The 15,542-nt window shown below is 34.9% G+C and overlaps 2 protein-coding genes across 2 annotated transcripts; one reads left to right on the top strand and one right to left on the bottom strand.

Annotated features, from left to right (window-relative positions):
• Positions 1-643: 643 nt before the first annotated feature.
• Positions 644-2,058, bottom strand: LOC110777773 (uncharacterized). The gene is made up of 2 exons (XM_021982391.2): positions 1,559-2,058; positions 644-959 (listed from the first exon to the last, which is right to left on the bottom strand). The coding sequence occupies exons 1-2, from the start codon at positions 1,913-1,915 to the stop codon at positions 798-800; spliced, it is 519 nt and encodes a 172-aa protein (XP_021838083.1). The 5' UTR covers positions 1,916-2,058; the 3' UTR covers positions 644-797.
• A 5,831-nt stretch (positions 2,059-7,889) lies between these two features.
• LOC110777858 (monothiol glutaredoxin-S15, mitochondrial) lies at positions 7,890-14,744 on the top strand. Its single transcript, XM_021982467.2, has 7 exons — positions 7,890-8,080; positions 8,497-8,580; positions 10,007-10,138; positions 10,273-10,372; positions 11,799-11,865; positions 14,262-14,340; positions 14,427-14,744. The coding sequence occupies exons 2-7, from the start codon at positions 8,509-8,511 to the stop codon at positions 14,484-14,486; spliced, it is 510 nt and encodes a 169-aa protein (XP_021838159.1). The 5' UTR covers positions 7,890-8,080; positions 8,497-8,508; the 3' UTR covers positions 14,487-14,744.
• Positions 14,745-15,542: the final 798 nt, after the last annotated feature.

Below are 15,542 nucleotides of genomic sequence, written 5' to 3'. Positions count from 1 at the left end.
GAAATAATAAATATTTTAGTATTTATAGGCAATAATCCCCTTTGGCCCAAATACCATGCTAAATTATCAGATTTGATGCACAATAAATTCATTATACAACAAATACGTGCAAGATCTGTTGAGAGCACAAATTCTAATTTAAAGATTACAATTTGGAGTCATTTCAGTTTTTTTTAACTTTTTTTCGTGAAAAGCAATATCATACTTCCTTTGTGCTCTCTTACTTATAACACTTTGATCGACTCTTTATGTTTGACGATACATAAGTTTAATAATTAATATCTTCACTTATTCAGTAAGTAAAAATTAATTAAAAAATGATATTTTAAAATATATGAAGTACATTGAAAATAATCTAACAATAACGCACATGATTATAATTTTTCTTACATATGAAAAAATAATCACAAAAATATTAAAGAAAAAAATATGAAAAAAATATGAATTTATAGGTGTGTATTTTTTATATTACTGAAATATGGTTGTGCACTACGACGGTGGTATTGGTTGCGGCAATGGTGCTCCATTGATTGGAGTATGCTAATTAAGGAGTACTCCATTTTTTATGAACTTTTTCGATATTATATTTATCTCTTTTTGTATAACTTATTACTTATAGTATAAAAATAGATAGGAAAACATGTAAAAGAAAAACACACTTTATTTATAGATTTCTACCGAATGACAAATGAAAACATTTTCACCGGGAAACATCACATAACATAAAATTATGTGGAAAAGCAAGATACATAATGTCATAGAGTAGTACGTAGTAGTAATGATCTTAATTAAGCAAATCAATTACGGAATATTGCTCTTGCATTAAGTCCATTAATCTCAGCTGAGGTCGTGCCTCCGAGAGCTGGGTCAGTGTACTCGCTTTTGCTTCCAGACATACCCAATTTAACCTCAACAACGTTCCAGTCGACTGGGCCTATTGGTCCAGCTTCAGCATAAGCCTTCAAAAAAAATTATGAAACAAATAAATCAGAACGTTCATCACAAGCTAATAATGGTCGACTAATATGAAACGAATAAAAGGAGTACTTAAGAAACATAATATTCTAGATTAGGTTTCGTACACACTGATATTCTAAAATTATCTAATTTTATTTAAACTATTTTTTAATGGATTCTTTTTTTCTCTTTAAAGGTATTGCATAATTAAGAAATATTGAAAATGCTAATTTAATCATCTGCGTAGTAGCATGCAATTTTCTACCTACTCTTAGTAGATACGTAGTATTTTATATGCTTAATACGCTTTGTCAATATTCGATATACTAATATGCTAATTTGACCAAAATATTGAGTAGTCCGTAAATATATTGTTCCATTACATTATTTCGACTTGACTAGAATATTATCAAAAATTAATTTTAGCAAATTATTATTATATGGCGTCTATAATTCCATAATCTACATAAACAATTATAAAAAGATATGATTGAAAATTTTAAAAGTAAATAAAGTAGATTTTAGGATAAAAGTTTATGAAGGGTAAATTTTGGTACCAGGAAGTGACATGTGTCATTTCTAAATTAATAAATTTACATACCTTGCCGGTAGCGGTATCAAAAGCCACAACCCACTTACGAGCAGTGGTGTCATCACCATCAGCATAGACGATGCCCCATTTGACACCTTGAGGAAGAGTACCTTGTTGCCTAGGAACGGCATAGTACCCTTTTGGAAGAGCAGGGAAGTTTGTAAGTGCACGACCAGACCAAAAGTGCCTATCAATTGTATGTAATCGGGCACTTTTGCTATAGTTTGCGGTGGTTGTGTACAACACCACTTGACTTGAGTCTGACGACCTTAGTTGGATGCTGTCACTCTCGTTGGCCGCATTGTTCTCCAACTCCAATATCAACTTCTCATCACCAACTTGAGCTTGGATTTCCATCTCAGACATGTTTCCTCGAAGAAAAAACTTAAATATATATATGGGTTTTGGTTGTTTTTGCAAAGAAGGGGTAAACACTTATTTTTGAATGAGTATGAAGAGCTTAGTACTTGTCTATTTATAGATAGGAAATGATACCCTTTGTTTTGGTTTGTTTAGATTGTAATGTAAAAGATGGGATATATGCTTATATAACTAATTAATGCCCATCACCAAAGGATGCAAGAATAATCTTTGAAGCAAGAATATGGATATGGTCCCATTGTTTTTCCTAATGTGCGAGAATTTGGTGAGTGGATTAGAGGAGCCAATAGTAGGGATGTCGATGGATCGGATTCGGGTCGGATGTAGTAAACTCCAAATCAGATCCATTTAAAATTCGGAATCCAAAATTGCATCCATATCCAAATCCATTTAAAATCCGGACTCCAAAATTGCATCCATATCCATATCCATTTAAAATTCGAACTCAAAAAATTGCATCCATATCCAAATCCGAATCCATATCCATATCCATATCCAAATCCGAATCCATAACCATATCCATATCCAAATCCGAATCATGCGTTAACTTTACTTACATAGAACTTGTATTTCTTAATTTAAAATAAATTATAAATCATATTTCCCATTTACCAAAATCTAATGAGTTTCTAATTAATTAATAAATTACAAATATATGCGCTTTAATTGAATATATTCGATTAAATTAGGAACTTTCTTTTTAAAAAAGTTATCTACGAAAAATAATACACTTTGAAATAATTCCGGTCAGATTTGGACTCGAATTCGGACTCGGGTCGGATTCGGGTCGGAGTCTCTGCAGACTCCATATCCAATTCATATCCATTCGGATTCGGATGTTTTTAATCGGATTCGGATTCAGACTTTTTTTCTCGGATTTAGATCGGATATTTTCCTTCGGACCGGCTCGGACTCGGTTCGGATTCGATTGTGATTGTCATCCCTAGCCAATAGGTCTTGTGCGCACCCATTGTACAATAAATTTATCGTACATTGGGTATATTTTAACCAGTTTTTTTATAACTTTTTGCATGCTAATAATCTTTTATATTGTAAAATAAGTTTTGATGGATAAACTTTTTAAATAGTTACATGGTTATCTTTACATATTATAAGTGGTTTTGAAAGAATATTTTCTATTTTTCTTTAATTAATTTTTATTAATAAAAAAATAATATTACATTTTATCGGGACAATTTTTAAAATATCGACATAAATTTATACCGGTCTTATAATACTTTTATCTGTACACCGAATATAATTAAGATCTTATTGAGTTATTGCGTAGTGGACAACTGGACACTACTCTTATTCTCAAGCATGAGTATATAGCACGTGGGATTCTTTTAATTATTAAATATACAATTTTTTGAAGCTGAGAATCACAATATCTCTGGTACGTGGTACTCCCTCCGTTCCTAAATAAGTGTCCAGTTCCCATAAATAGCGTTCCCTTATAAGTGTCCAGTTTCCATTTTTGGACATACACTTTTCCCACTTTTCTATATACTTTTCCACACACTTTTCCCACTTTTCTATATACTTTTCCACACACTTTTCCCACTTTTCTAAAATCATTATTACTTCTTCTTACACATTCTACACTTTTACCACTTTTCAATCACCACATCCACTTTTATATATACTTTATCAATAAACAATTATCTACTTTTTCTTTCCCAAAAAAAAAAAACATTCACAATCATTACCTCTTACACACAATTCAGTTTTATTAAATCCCGCGTCATTGTCCAAAATGGACACGTATTTAGGAACGGAGGGAGTAATATGTTCATTCTCGCTCACAGAGTACTTCCTCAATCCGTCTTCCTCAGGTCTTATATATGACCAGTTACACTATCAACTTAATGGTGTGGCATGTTCACACTTATAAATAAGCTCAACGTGTTTAACGTTTAGAAAATTAATAAAGCAACACCAGCAGAAGATATAAAGTAACATCAGCATAGAAAATAGAGTAACGTCAGTATATAGAAAGAACCTTTAACATGAAATTGAAGAAAATGCAATAACATAAGAAAAGTAACAGCGTAAACAATGTAAGTAACACTAGCATAGAAAGTCAAGTAACATCAGTTATACAGAAACCTCTAACATGAAATTGAATAAATTACAATAACTAAAAGGTAACACCAGCATAAAAAGTCAAGTAACATCAGTCTATATAAGGAACCTCGAACATGTGAAATTCAAGAAATAGTAATAAAACAAGAAAATAACAACGAATACAACGTATAAGTAACATTATCATAGAAAGTCAAGTAACATCGGTCTATATACAAGGAACTTCTAACATGAAACTGCAATAAAACAAGAAAAGTAACAACGAATACAATGTATAGGTCACAACAACATAGAAAATCAAGTAATACCAGTCTATACAAGGAACCTCTAACATTAAATTCAAGAAACTGCAGAAGAACAAGAAAAGTAACAACGTATATAATAAATAGTAACACCAGCATGGAAAGTCAAGTACCACCCGTCAATAACTTTCTCCATATTAGCTACGCGCGTCACACCATTAAGTTGATGGTGTGGCTGGTCACACATGAGACGTGCTGATCCGTTTTTGTTCTCGTTTGATATCATATGTACAATTTAACGATTGATTAATTTGGATTGAGATTTCTTCTATTTTCTATTTAACTGATGCAAATTAAGTTTATTTATAATATTTTCACTTTTATTCAAAATCCGACATTGGAAACCGCTCGGATATTCAGCAAACTCTTGCCCAGATCCTCAAACCACAAGAGTTTGGAAACCTTAAGTATCAGGAATTGCCCTCGAGCAACCGAATTTCACCCGCTTGGATCAAAGAAAGTCTCTTAACAAATCTATGGATTTGAAAGAACTTGGATAAAAGCAAGTCTCCGAAAAAATCTACGGATTTGAAAGAACTTGGATCAAAGCAAGTTTCTGAACAATCTACGAATTTGAAAGAACTTGGATGAAAGCAAGTCTCCGAACAAATCTACGGATTTGAAAGAACTTGGATCAAAGCAAGTCTCCGAACAAATCTACGGATTTGAAAGAACTTGGATCAAAGCAAGTCTCCGAACAAATCTACGGATTTGAAAGAACTTGGATCAAAGCAAGTCTCCGAACAAAACTACGAATTTGAAAGAACTTGGATGAAAGCAAGTCTCCGAACAAAACTACGGATTTGAAAGAACTTGGATCAAAGCAAGTCTCCGAACAAACCTACGGTTTTGAAAGAACTTGGATCAAAGCAAGTCTCCGAACAAATCTACGGATTTGAAAGAACTTGGATCAAAGCAAGTCTCTGAACAAATCTACGGATTTGAAGAACTTGGATAAAAGAAAGTCTCTGAACAAATCTTCGGATTTAAAGAGCTTGGATAAAAACAAGTCTCTGAACAAATCTTCGGATTTAAAGAGCTTGGACAAAAACCTTGCCGAAGTAAAAATTCGAGCCAAAGGATAAATCCGAGCCGAATCAAAAATTCGAGCCGAAGGATAAATCCGAGCCGAGGTTAAAAACTGAGCCGAGATTAAAATTCGAGCCGATGTTAAAATCCGAGCCGAGGTTAAAAACCGAGCCGAGATTAAAATTCGAGCCGATATTAAAATCCGAGCCGAGGTTAAAAATTGAGCCGAGATTAAAATTCGAGTCGATGTTAAAATCCGAGCCGAGGTTAAAATTCAAGCCGAGGTTAAAAATCGAGGCGGGGTTAAAATTCCAAGCTGAAATCGACTTTCACTTGGACATGATCAAAATCAAAACCCAACCCATTTTTCAAATAAAATTGGGCCTGGGGGCATTTTTTGGGGTGTTAAAATGGGCACACCATTTTAACCCAAAAGGCAATAAAACTCACTCAAGCCCAATATCACTTACAAGGTCTCAAATGCTCAACAAGGCACTATATATATATCCCTCAAGGGGTAAGGTAAAAGGGGTCATTCTCTAACCCTAGAGAAGCCACCATATTCTCTCTCTCCCCTAAACACTCTCATTTTATACATCAACTAGTGTGTAGCCCGGGCGATGTCCCGGTTGCTACTTTGAATAATTAAAATTCGGTTTTTTTTTTCAACTCAATATTTGACTAAGATACATGTAGACCATAAAAGTGAAAAGATTCATTAAATTCATCAACTACACATGTACATTACCTTCATCATGCAAAGTAATTTTTCTAATATTTTAATTGTTTAATTCACGACTTTCATAATATTGTAAGTATTCTTTTTATTCTAATATAACCCATACGAAATAAGAAGTAACATAAAAATGTAGTTGTTTTAGACTTCATGTTAACATGTATTATAAATTAACGTACATGGATAAACAATAATTAGTAGTTGGTTAAGATGGTATCCCAAACTTGAGGTCTTGTGTTCGAACCTCATGATATTGATTTTTGGTTGTCAGTAACATCACATAACCTTGGTGAGTGGATGATGTGGCGTAAGCAAGAAAGTTCTATGTGACACATAAACATTTTTCACAACGCCTTTTAATATATTAGTATAAATTGTACTGACTTGAGCGTCGGAGACTCCGCCTCGGGGACCCCCCTTGGCCCGGAGTTCATCTTACAGACACCGTACGTGATCGAAACTCAAGATATCAAGGACGCTCCTACCATCATTTCAACACCGGAACACCACCTTTGTCCCTTAGAGCATCATTACTCAAAAACAAAAACAAAAACAAAAAATTATTCATCACTCACTCTCCAACTTTATCACTCTTCACATTATTTCCGTGAAAATTTTACCATATTGTTCTTTAATCATGAACTTCAATTAATAAATAGTTCTATCACAATGGGTGCGATTTGTAGAGTTTGAATAAATCTTTTAATACTTTCAGAAAATAATCTTCTAGGCTTTGATATAATGTTAAATTATCAGACCACGATATATAATAAAGTGAGTGCATACCGAATGGCGAATATATGCGTGTAAGTTCTTTTGAGGTGAGTGCATACCGAATGGCGAATATATGCGTGTAAGTTCTTTTGAAAGAAGACGGGATTATTAGCTCTAAAAATTGTACCTTGCTGTTTCAAAAAAAAAAAAAAACACGGAGTAAAAACAAGGTAAATTTGTAAAAAATGACATTTTAAAATTTAAATTTTGCGAGGTCAACTTAAATTTCGCGAGAAAAAACCTTATATATATAAATATTTTTGCGAGAAAGGACGTAAGGGAAGTTTCCGGCATTGACGGAGATTTCCTAGCCATTGACTTGCACGTGAGCAGCACGTGACACGTGTGGCTTAAGTTGGCTAAAGACACTAATTTTCCCGAGTCTTGAATTTTCAAACTTGATTTTATTTCGATTTTTTTTTTCAACTTTAGGTTTTAAAACTTAGAATTTTGGAGGAAAATTGGGTGTGGTTAGCAAAATAAAGCACACGTGATTCTCACGTTTAAGTCAATGGCCGGAAAATCTCAGTCAATGCCGGAAACTTACTTTTGGTTGTCTTTGGAAAAAAATTACATTAAGGTGTGATTTCACATAAAAAAAAATTATACTACCTCCGTTCCTAAAAGTTCTTTACGCTTTCCGTTTTAGTCCGTTCCTGAAAGTTCTTTACACTTCTACTTTATTCCATTTTTACTCTTATTTGGCCCACCATAACTTACCCACTCACAATACTTTAATATTAGTTTCCACCCACTCACATTGTTGAACAATTTATAGCCACTCATTTTCCATTTGTTACCCCACCATCACATGTTCACCAAAATTCCTTAATTACCGTGCAAATAGTAACCGTAAAGATCATTTAGGAACGGAGATAGTATAAGGGTTCTCACAAAATTTTTTTACATTAACGTATGATTTCACAAAAAAAAGTTATATAAGTTTCTTTCTCGTAAAATTTTAATTATAAAATATATTTTTTTAGCAAATTTGCCTAAAAATAATAATAAGTGAACTTATTTCTTTCCGCGGCTCCCCTTCCTTCATTTACGACGAAAATAAGTAACACCATCCCTTCGCACACGTCGCTCCTCCACTGCCTCCGTCTACCCGGTGCACATACCACCACGTACACCACTACCAGATACACCGCCGCCGTATTGAAATCTTCCCCTCATACGGCGTCTCTATCCTGCGCGGTCGCACCAGTTACGACTTACGAGGTAAGCTCTAATTTATATATTTACACACTTGGCCGAAGAATTTCTCCATTCTTTCAGGGGAAAATAAAAACTAGGGTTCGCTTTCTTCGTTAATTTTAACTTTGCAATTTCATTCATTTTCCTATGCCAGAGTCTTATCCCAATTTCGTTTTACAGATTAAGAAATTGAGATTTATTCAACTCTTCTAGGTTTTTCCGCTTTTGAAATATACATGAATTAATTCTATCATTTTATTAAGTTCTTCAGATTAAGTTCTAGATTGCTTGAATTCGTGCTTTATATTTTACTTACAATTCCTTAATAATTGGTTAAATTTTCATTCTCGATCTTGATTAGAAAATGAACAATTGCTGTTAATCAGCTCAAATTTGTGTATTTTCTGTATGATTGACAGAAACTCGGTGTACCATTTCAGGGTTGTGGGATCATGGCGAGGTCATTATCTAGTATGCTGTTGAGGAACATGACTAATTTTTCTGCTGCTCGTATGAGCACCCAAGTAAGGATCTTGTTGCCAGTTTCATATTGTTTTTCTTTTCGATATTTTGGGTGCAATTTCCTCATTTTCTTGGGAAGAGGATGGAATTTATAAAGGGACATAGATTGTAATGGTAATTGTAATTTTGGAATGATGAATGAAAGTATAATAATTCAAATTTTGATCATTTATTTGTTGTCTGATTGTATTCACTTCCAACCCCATAAGCTGATTATAGCCGTGGTTGTGGATCGAGCTCATCCTCTTTTTGGCAGTGCCTTGTTAACTTGGCTTAGTGCTTTGGTAATTTTTATTGAACAGAAGGTGAAGAAGCAAAAATAATCAATTTGTCATTTTTTTTCCTTTCTTAAATTTGAAATTAGAATTTCTAGGATTGAAAGGGTTGGTTCTTTCGGTCCCAACCAGCCATAAAGAGTCTTTGGAGTACTAAGTTTTCAGACTAATTGATTTAATTAGTTCAATTAATCTGTCTTATGTAGTGAGGATCTTTTCATTTTGTTATTTTAATGAATTTTGGAATCAGGATCATCTCGTCATCCTAAAGATGAACAAAACAGTCTCGTGGTCTATAAATTTCTATGGCTCCGTTCTATTCGACTTATTTTGTCTGAACTTATATTATCTGAACTTATCTGAACTCATTTTATCTGAATATAACTTAATTTTTCTGAAATAAACTTATTTGCTTGTAAAATGTCTCGAAAAAACACATTTTATCTGAACTTTATTGATTTTTTCTTAACTTTTCTTAACTAATTTTGTTTGAAATAAGTCAACATAAGTCGAACCGAACAGAGCGTTATGTGTTTATTTGGTGGGCCTCTTGGGACCCCTAATACTGTCTTCTCTTCTATCTCGTTTTTATTTATTTTACAGCATTTTACTGTTTTCTTTAGTTGTTCCTGCTCTGCAATGTGTCAGGTAGTAGATAGCTAGCATATTTAGTTATTGGACTTCCAAGCATGGATATACTATGCTGCTTGATTGCAAAGAATCTCTTTCGAGCAGGATGAGATTTTATTACTGTGATATTGTAGTTTCTTTTGGCTAGCAGTGTTACGGGTGTGTAGTTATTGAAGATAGCACATTTGTTTAATGTGTTGTGATACTTTATGGCATTTGCCTCAAAAAGATTTCTTAAAGGAAAGTTAAGGCATATTATGATGTCCCAGAGAGGGTAATTGAGTGACATTACTTGACACTTTCTTGATTAGTTCTGGAAATGCCTTTTCCCTTCTGTATGTCAAGGTGGAGTTGGCGAACATCGTAGTTTGATTGGGTATATTTTCAACAATGAGAAATATGTCTATTTTCTACCTTTCTTAGGGGAGGGGCCAATTTTCATATTGTTCAGGTACAAGTTTTTTCAGTTCACGTCTCAGGTTAGACTTGTGAGAGTTATTCCCTGACAGTTCGTTTGTAATAGGTATCTGGGTTGTCCTACCAGAACGCAATGAAGTATTCAACTACTCCATCAAACGATCCTGACACACATGATGATTTTAGGCCAACCAGTAAGGTCAAGAGTGATCTTTCTGTCAAAGATATTGTTGAGCAGGTGATGTTTTTTTTCTTTATCCATGGTTATTTATACAATGACTTTGGCCCATATGCCCTCCTCTTTAGCTCGGGATTGTATCTTTTTGCTTATGAATCTTATTGTGAATGCATCTTCAATCTTGATATCTTCAGGATGTGAAGGAAAATCCAGTTATGATGTATATAAAGGGGATTCCCGAAATGCCTAGATGTGGTTTCAGCTCTCTTGCAGTGAGGGTACTCAAGGAGTATCGTAAGTTTTTCAGTTTTGGTTGATTATTTGACTTTATCTGTTAGCAATTGAGGCTCTATCAAATGTTGGTAGAATTTTTTGTAAGGTTAACTTATCAACACACCTGAGAGCTAGTCGTATGTATGTATAGACCTTGAGTAAAACTCCCCCTTTCTTATATATAAGTATTGACTGAGTTTTGGGTATTCTGTAAAAATTCTTGGCTTGAATGGTCCCTTGTCATCAGGTCTAAGCTGAGATTCCGATTGTTCAATTCGCAATCTATGTGGGATCCTGTTGTGGTGTGCTTTATTTTTAAATTTCTGTTATTGCATCTCTTGATAATTCTCAACTTCTCAGTCTTCTCACATGTATTGTCATACTTAGATTTTTATGTTGGCCTCTTCTTGTGTCAGATGGAATGATGGCCCTAATCTTCTATTTCTTAAGTTTAATTTCCCAATTATTGTTTTTTTCTTTAATTTTCTCGCGTACCTTCTATTATTCTAGCTCTTGGAAGGGAAAAATCTCTTAGTAGCAATCCCCTGAAGTAGTCGTTTAGGTATTCTACAATTCAATCCCTATAAAGTTTTCTCCTCAATGAATACTTTCTTGTAGAAAGAGCTTTGATTGGTTCCATTTACGTTTAGTAGTTCTTTATTTAATGTTGGTATAAGGCCAAAGTCCAAAGAGTGCAGACTAGCCACAGAGCTTGGATAGGGTTCCAAAGTCAACGTTGGCAACTCAACACGAGGGTTGCGCTCATTGCGGGACTTAACCCAACACCTTACGGCACGAGATCAACAGCCATGCACCACTTGATAGGAATTATCTTGTTAAGACCCTATGAATCGCTTTAACCCCCAGATTCATACTAGAACCATAAGGATTCAATAAAACCCTAAGCACAAAGAATTCCTTGAGTAAGAATCATTGTATTATTTCTTATTTAATCAATAGGATACATAATACAAAAAAAGCTTTCACTGTCGACACTTCCTGAGTGGTGGTAGCCCAATGGGTAATGTAGTGAGGACATACTTTCTGAGTGCAAAGGCTCTACTTTTTATTTAGTATACCCTATTCTGGTATGTGCTTATGCTGTTCATCCGTCCTTGTCATAAAATTTATCTAATTTCCATCCAATTTGAAAAAAAAAGCCCATTTAAAAATACTCATTGTTGTCTTGCGTTCGTAAAAGCTATACCATTTTTCTATCTGCCATTAGCCATTGTGGAGTGTGGACTATTAAAAGATGGCTAAAGAAGTAAAGAGGTTGCGGGGCTTATTTGTATTTCTTGAAATGTTCAATAAATTATCAGTGTAGTTATTCCTTTGTATGGTTCTTCTTGGATGTTGCTGTTGGTTTCTGTGACCTTTTGTGTTACCATGAGAACAGGTTAGTAAGCTGGTTACTTTATCCTGTTCATAAATGTGTTCCTTGCAGGTGTTCCTATTAGTTCGAGAAATATTTTGGAAGACTTGGAGTTGAAGGATGCTGTCAAAGCCTACAGGTGCGTTGCTAATTGTTTTTTTTTTTTTTTACTATAACGTGCTTCGTCTTGTGAATTCATTAGGATACATGATTTAGCTTGATTTTTTTTTTTAAATAGTGAACTGTTTCCGGTTTCCCTGACATATTCTCGTCTTAGTGGGAGTTAACGTCATGTATGATGGCCTTTGTACTAGCAGTCTTCTGATTAAACCGGTGGCTGCTTGACTTGCTATCTCTGAGTTTTATATTGAGCTAAACAAGTTATCCCAAAATATTAAACCGCTGTAGCCATCAGTGCCCATCATTCTTTACTGTTTTTAGGATGCCGCGATCCTTGTTTTTTTTTACAACTTGGTGGTGGATCAGCTTTTTGTCTGGTTTTGCTACCGACCTATCATCAACCTTAAAATCACTGCGTTATAGTCCCACCTGTAATTGCCGACGTAGTAATTGGTTGTTGGCAGATAATCAGTACGGCATAAAGTCATAAACTGATTGACAATATCAACTGTTACAGAGGATTGAGAATAGTTATCATCTACAGTTATTCAGCAGACATTGACTGGTTTTCGAAAATTTTCTCCTAATCTGTTACAATGTAGTTTTTATGACTTACAATTATGTGAAGACAATACCACTGTCACATTGTATCATCAGTTACCCCACAATGATAATATATCGGTTGCTTCCTAGTGTCCTCACACCGCTGATAGGGTTCCTGCTTTCCTCATCACACCCTCACGCACCATCTGTTCACATATTTTTTGAGGCTCGTCCGTTTATAACTTGTAAGGAACACATGCGGCGTGAATAAATCATTTACCAGTGCGAAAGCTTCGCATTATGTCAATTACATATTGTGCTCATGTGGAGATGAGTATACTCGCCAGTCTCCACACCATCATCCTCCAATGGAATATTGGCAAAAACCCTCAATGCATGCAAGGTGTCACCCTTAGCATGTCCTAGTGTCGCATTCACTTTTGGGCATGCTGAAACTCTCATATCGACTCGTGCTGGTCAGCCATTGTCTAATGTCATAGTTCCTCCCTTCACCCTTCCTCTTACTAAGATAGAACCCTTTTGCTCTCATGCAGTCAGCAGACGCAAATTTCATCATTAAAAACCAGATTTCTTCTTGGTGCTAACCTGCAACAGATTGTGATGGTTTGCAGCATATTTTGCCAATTTAAGAGAGAGGTCAATGTAAACTAGCAACAGAGCTGAACTATTATCTTCCGGTGATTGTTTTTTTATTGGGTTTACTGATTTTTCTAGACTGCTATGGTTGCCTAGACGTTTTCCTTCTTTCTTGTGTGTGGAAGACTAAGCTGTATTTAAAATCTTAGAGGCTGCTGGGCTTGGAGATCCTACTTCGACAGACTTCGACAGACTTCGACTTTGACTTTTGACTTCTGTTAAATGATGTAGAAAGGGTTAAACGGTTCGGCTATTGCCACATTAATAAGAAACAAATGTTTATTGAGATCTGTTACCTAGTGCATTTGATATGTAGCCATGGGAACTTGGAACGTACTGGTAGTTAAGGGAAAGAAGACAACTCTGGTTAGAGTGTATTAATATTTAATAGTAGGAAGGGTCAGAACCAATTTCATGAATAAGGTCATCAGCCTTAAATGGTTGAGTTGTTGATTGGCTCAGGTATTCAGTGCTTCATGGCCTCATAAATGATTGCCTTTTTTGTAGTAAAGGTTGAAATATCCATTGAACCATTTGCACCTGATTCTGCTGCTTCAGTGGATAGTTGAATACTCCGCCGTATGATATAGAGTCTATCTACTAAGTATTAATTTGCAACTGAATGAAGTGGCAATCATATTTGCGATTATTGTGGTCTCCATCTTATTTTACTTGCCCCATTTGACCCACTCAAAAAACTCGCACAAAAAAGTGAAAAACAGTCAAACGGTGTAAGTAAAATGAGACGGGATGCTTCAGTGGGTTCTTACTAGTACTTTCAAAAACTTGAGCATGTAAAGGTGTATCTTGTGTGTCGTCGTATGAATCTGCTTTTTGCATTCTACTTTTCAGCCTTTGCAACAATTAAAGTAGTTTTCGTGATCCTGCTTTATTTTTCTAAACCTGATCAAACTAGTGTCTTTTTAGATAACCTTCTAGAAACAAAATATTCTAATTAGCTTCCTCCTTTTTGGTGTTCCTCGTGTTTATGATACAGCTCACTGTCTTATCATAGTAACATGACATGGCTGCGTATATGTCATTTCTGGACATTAATTCTTAGGCATGAGGTTACCAATCCTTGTACAGTTAGTTGTACATTATTAACATCTGTTTTTGGCTTTCTGGGATTGTTGCTTTTCTGGAATTATTGTACACTATAGATGTTTCACATAGTAATTTATCGTTTTGTTGAACCTTTTCCTTCCTCCGCAGCCACTGGCCTACCTTTCCGCAGATCTTTATAAACGGAGAATTTATTGGAGGATCGGATATTATCCTCAATATGCACCAGGTAACATCCTCATCGTATCAAGTCTGCTATAACGCTATTGTGAATGAATGAATGAAATTGTGTTTTGACATTTTCTTCCTTTGCAGACTGGTGAATTGGAGAAAAAGCTCAAAGAAATTGTTCCTAGCCAGAAGAAACCAGAATGAGTATGTAGCTGCTTGATTCAAGCTCAAATATGAAACGAAGGATTGTTTTTTTTGTTTTCTTTCTTTTTCGAGGTGACTTTAGAAGCGGAGTATGTGTAATATTAATTCTGTTTTTGCGTTGAAAGATGAGTAGATCCTAGTCGAACAATTTGCAAATAGCAATCAATTAGTTTACTTGAATAATGGGAAGCAAAGTGAATTATAGGCATCCCAATCTACATACATAATGGAAAGTTCCATTTTCTTTTGTGTTATGAACCACTTCTGTTTTCAGAGATGTAATTCCGATTTTGTATCTTTTTCCTTTTAGTATACTCTCAGTTATTTGATCACCTCTCGTTCTTGCTGGTTTAGAAAATGCTGCGAGAAGGTTCACGTCGTATCTTCTCACGTCGTATAATAGGACTTGAAGGGGTGGTGATTCGGGGTCAATGGGTCATGTTCGGATTTGGTTTTGGATCGATTTTGAGTTTTGCCGAAAAATATCATAAATAATGTAAGATTTAATGTTATTAGTTTATTACAAAATACGATGAATTAGTCAAATGAGGTTGAATTGAGGTCATTCGGGTTCGGTTTAGGATGGGTCTGGTTGTATGGGTTTCTCTCAGTAACTCCAGGTCGGGTTGTAGATTGCCAGCTCTAGGAGTACCATAAAATGTCCTACTAGTAATGGAGAGAGAACAAAATAAAAAGAACTATTTAAGTATTCTACAGACGTTATAGTGAATTCTTAATTACACGAAGACGAAACAACGTACCAAGCTATGTTTCTCCTAGTGGGAATGGAAAACACCTTCCAACTTACCACTTTGGTTTACTTTGGATGAGGGGATTTTTTTACCCTCCCCCACTTCCAAAATTTCTAGCTCGCTAAACCGTATTGGGCCAGTAAAAGATGGAACTACATAAAAGTTGATACTCAGGCAAAACAAAGCGAAAGATGAAACTACATGACAATTGATACTTAGGCAAGATCAAACTAATTAATTCTGGAAAGAATTTGATTTATAAATTCACCACCCACTTATTCAAGAGAATCCAAGGAAATCGACG

This window comes from Spinacia oleracea, chromosome 2 (assembly GCF_020520425.1).
Source record: "Spinacia oleracea cultivar Varoflay chromosome 2, BTI_SOV_V1, whole genome shotgun sequence".
In the NCBI taxonomy this organism is placed as follows: Eukaryota; Viridiplantae; Streptophyta; class Magnoliopsida; order Caryophyllales; family Amaranthaceae; genus Spinacia; species Spinacia oleracea.
The sequence above is the reverse complement of the archived record's forward strand: the minus strand, read 5'-3'. Positions and strand labels throughout refer to the sequence as shown.

Excerpts from the sequence above, each read along its gene's own strand:
- LOC110777773 (XM_021982391.2), bottom strand. The coding sequence starts at position 1,915 with ATGTCTGAGATGGAAATCCAAGCTCAAGTTGGTGATGAGAAGTTGATA. Across the intron at positions 960-1,558 it reads TTGATACCGCTACCGGCAAG|GCTTATGCTGAAGCTGGACC; the intron begins GTATGTAAATTT and ends TTTTTTTTGAAG.
- LOC110777858 (XM_021982467.2), top strand. The coding sequence starts at position 8,509 with ATGGCGAGGTCATTATCTAGTATGCTGTTGAGGAACATGACTAATTTT. Across the intron at positions 10,373-11,798 it reads GAGGGTACTCAAGGAGTATC|GTGTTCCTATTAGTTCGAGA; the intron begins GTAAGTTTTTCA and ends TGTTCCTTGCAG. Across the intron at positions 11,866-14,261 it reads GATGCTGTCAAAGCCTACAG|CCACTGGCCTACCTTTCCGC; the intron begins GTGCGTTGCTAA and ends CTTCCTCCGCAG.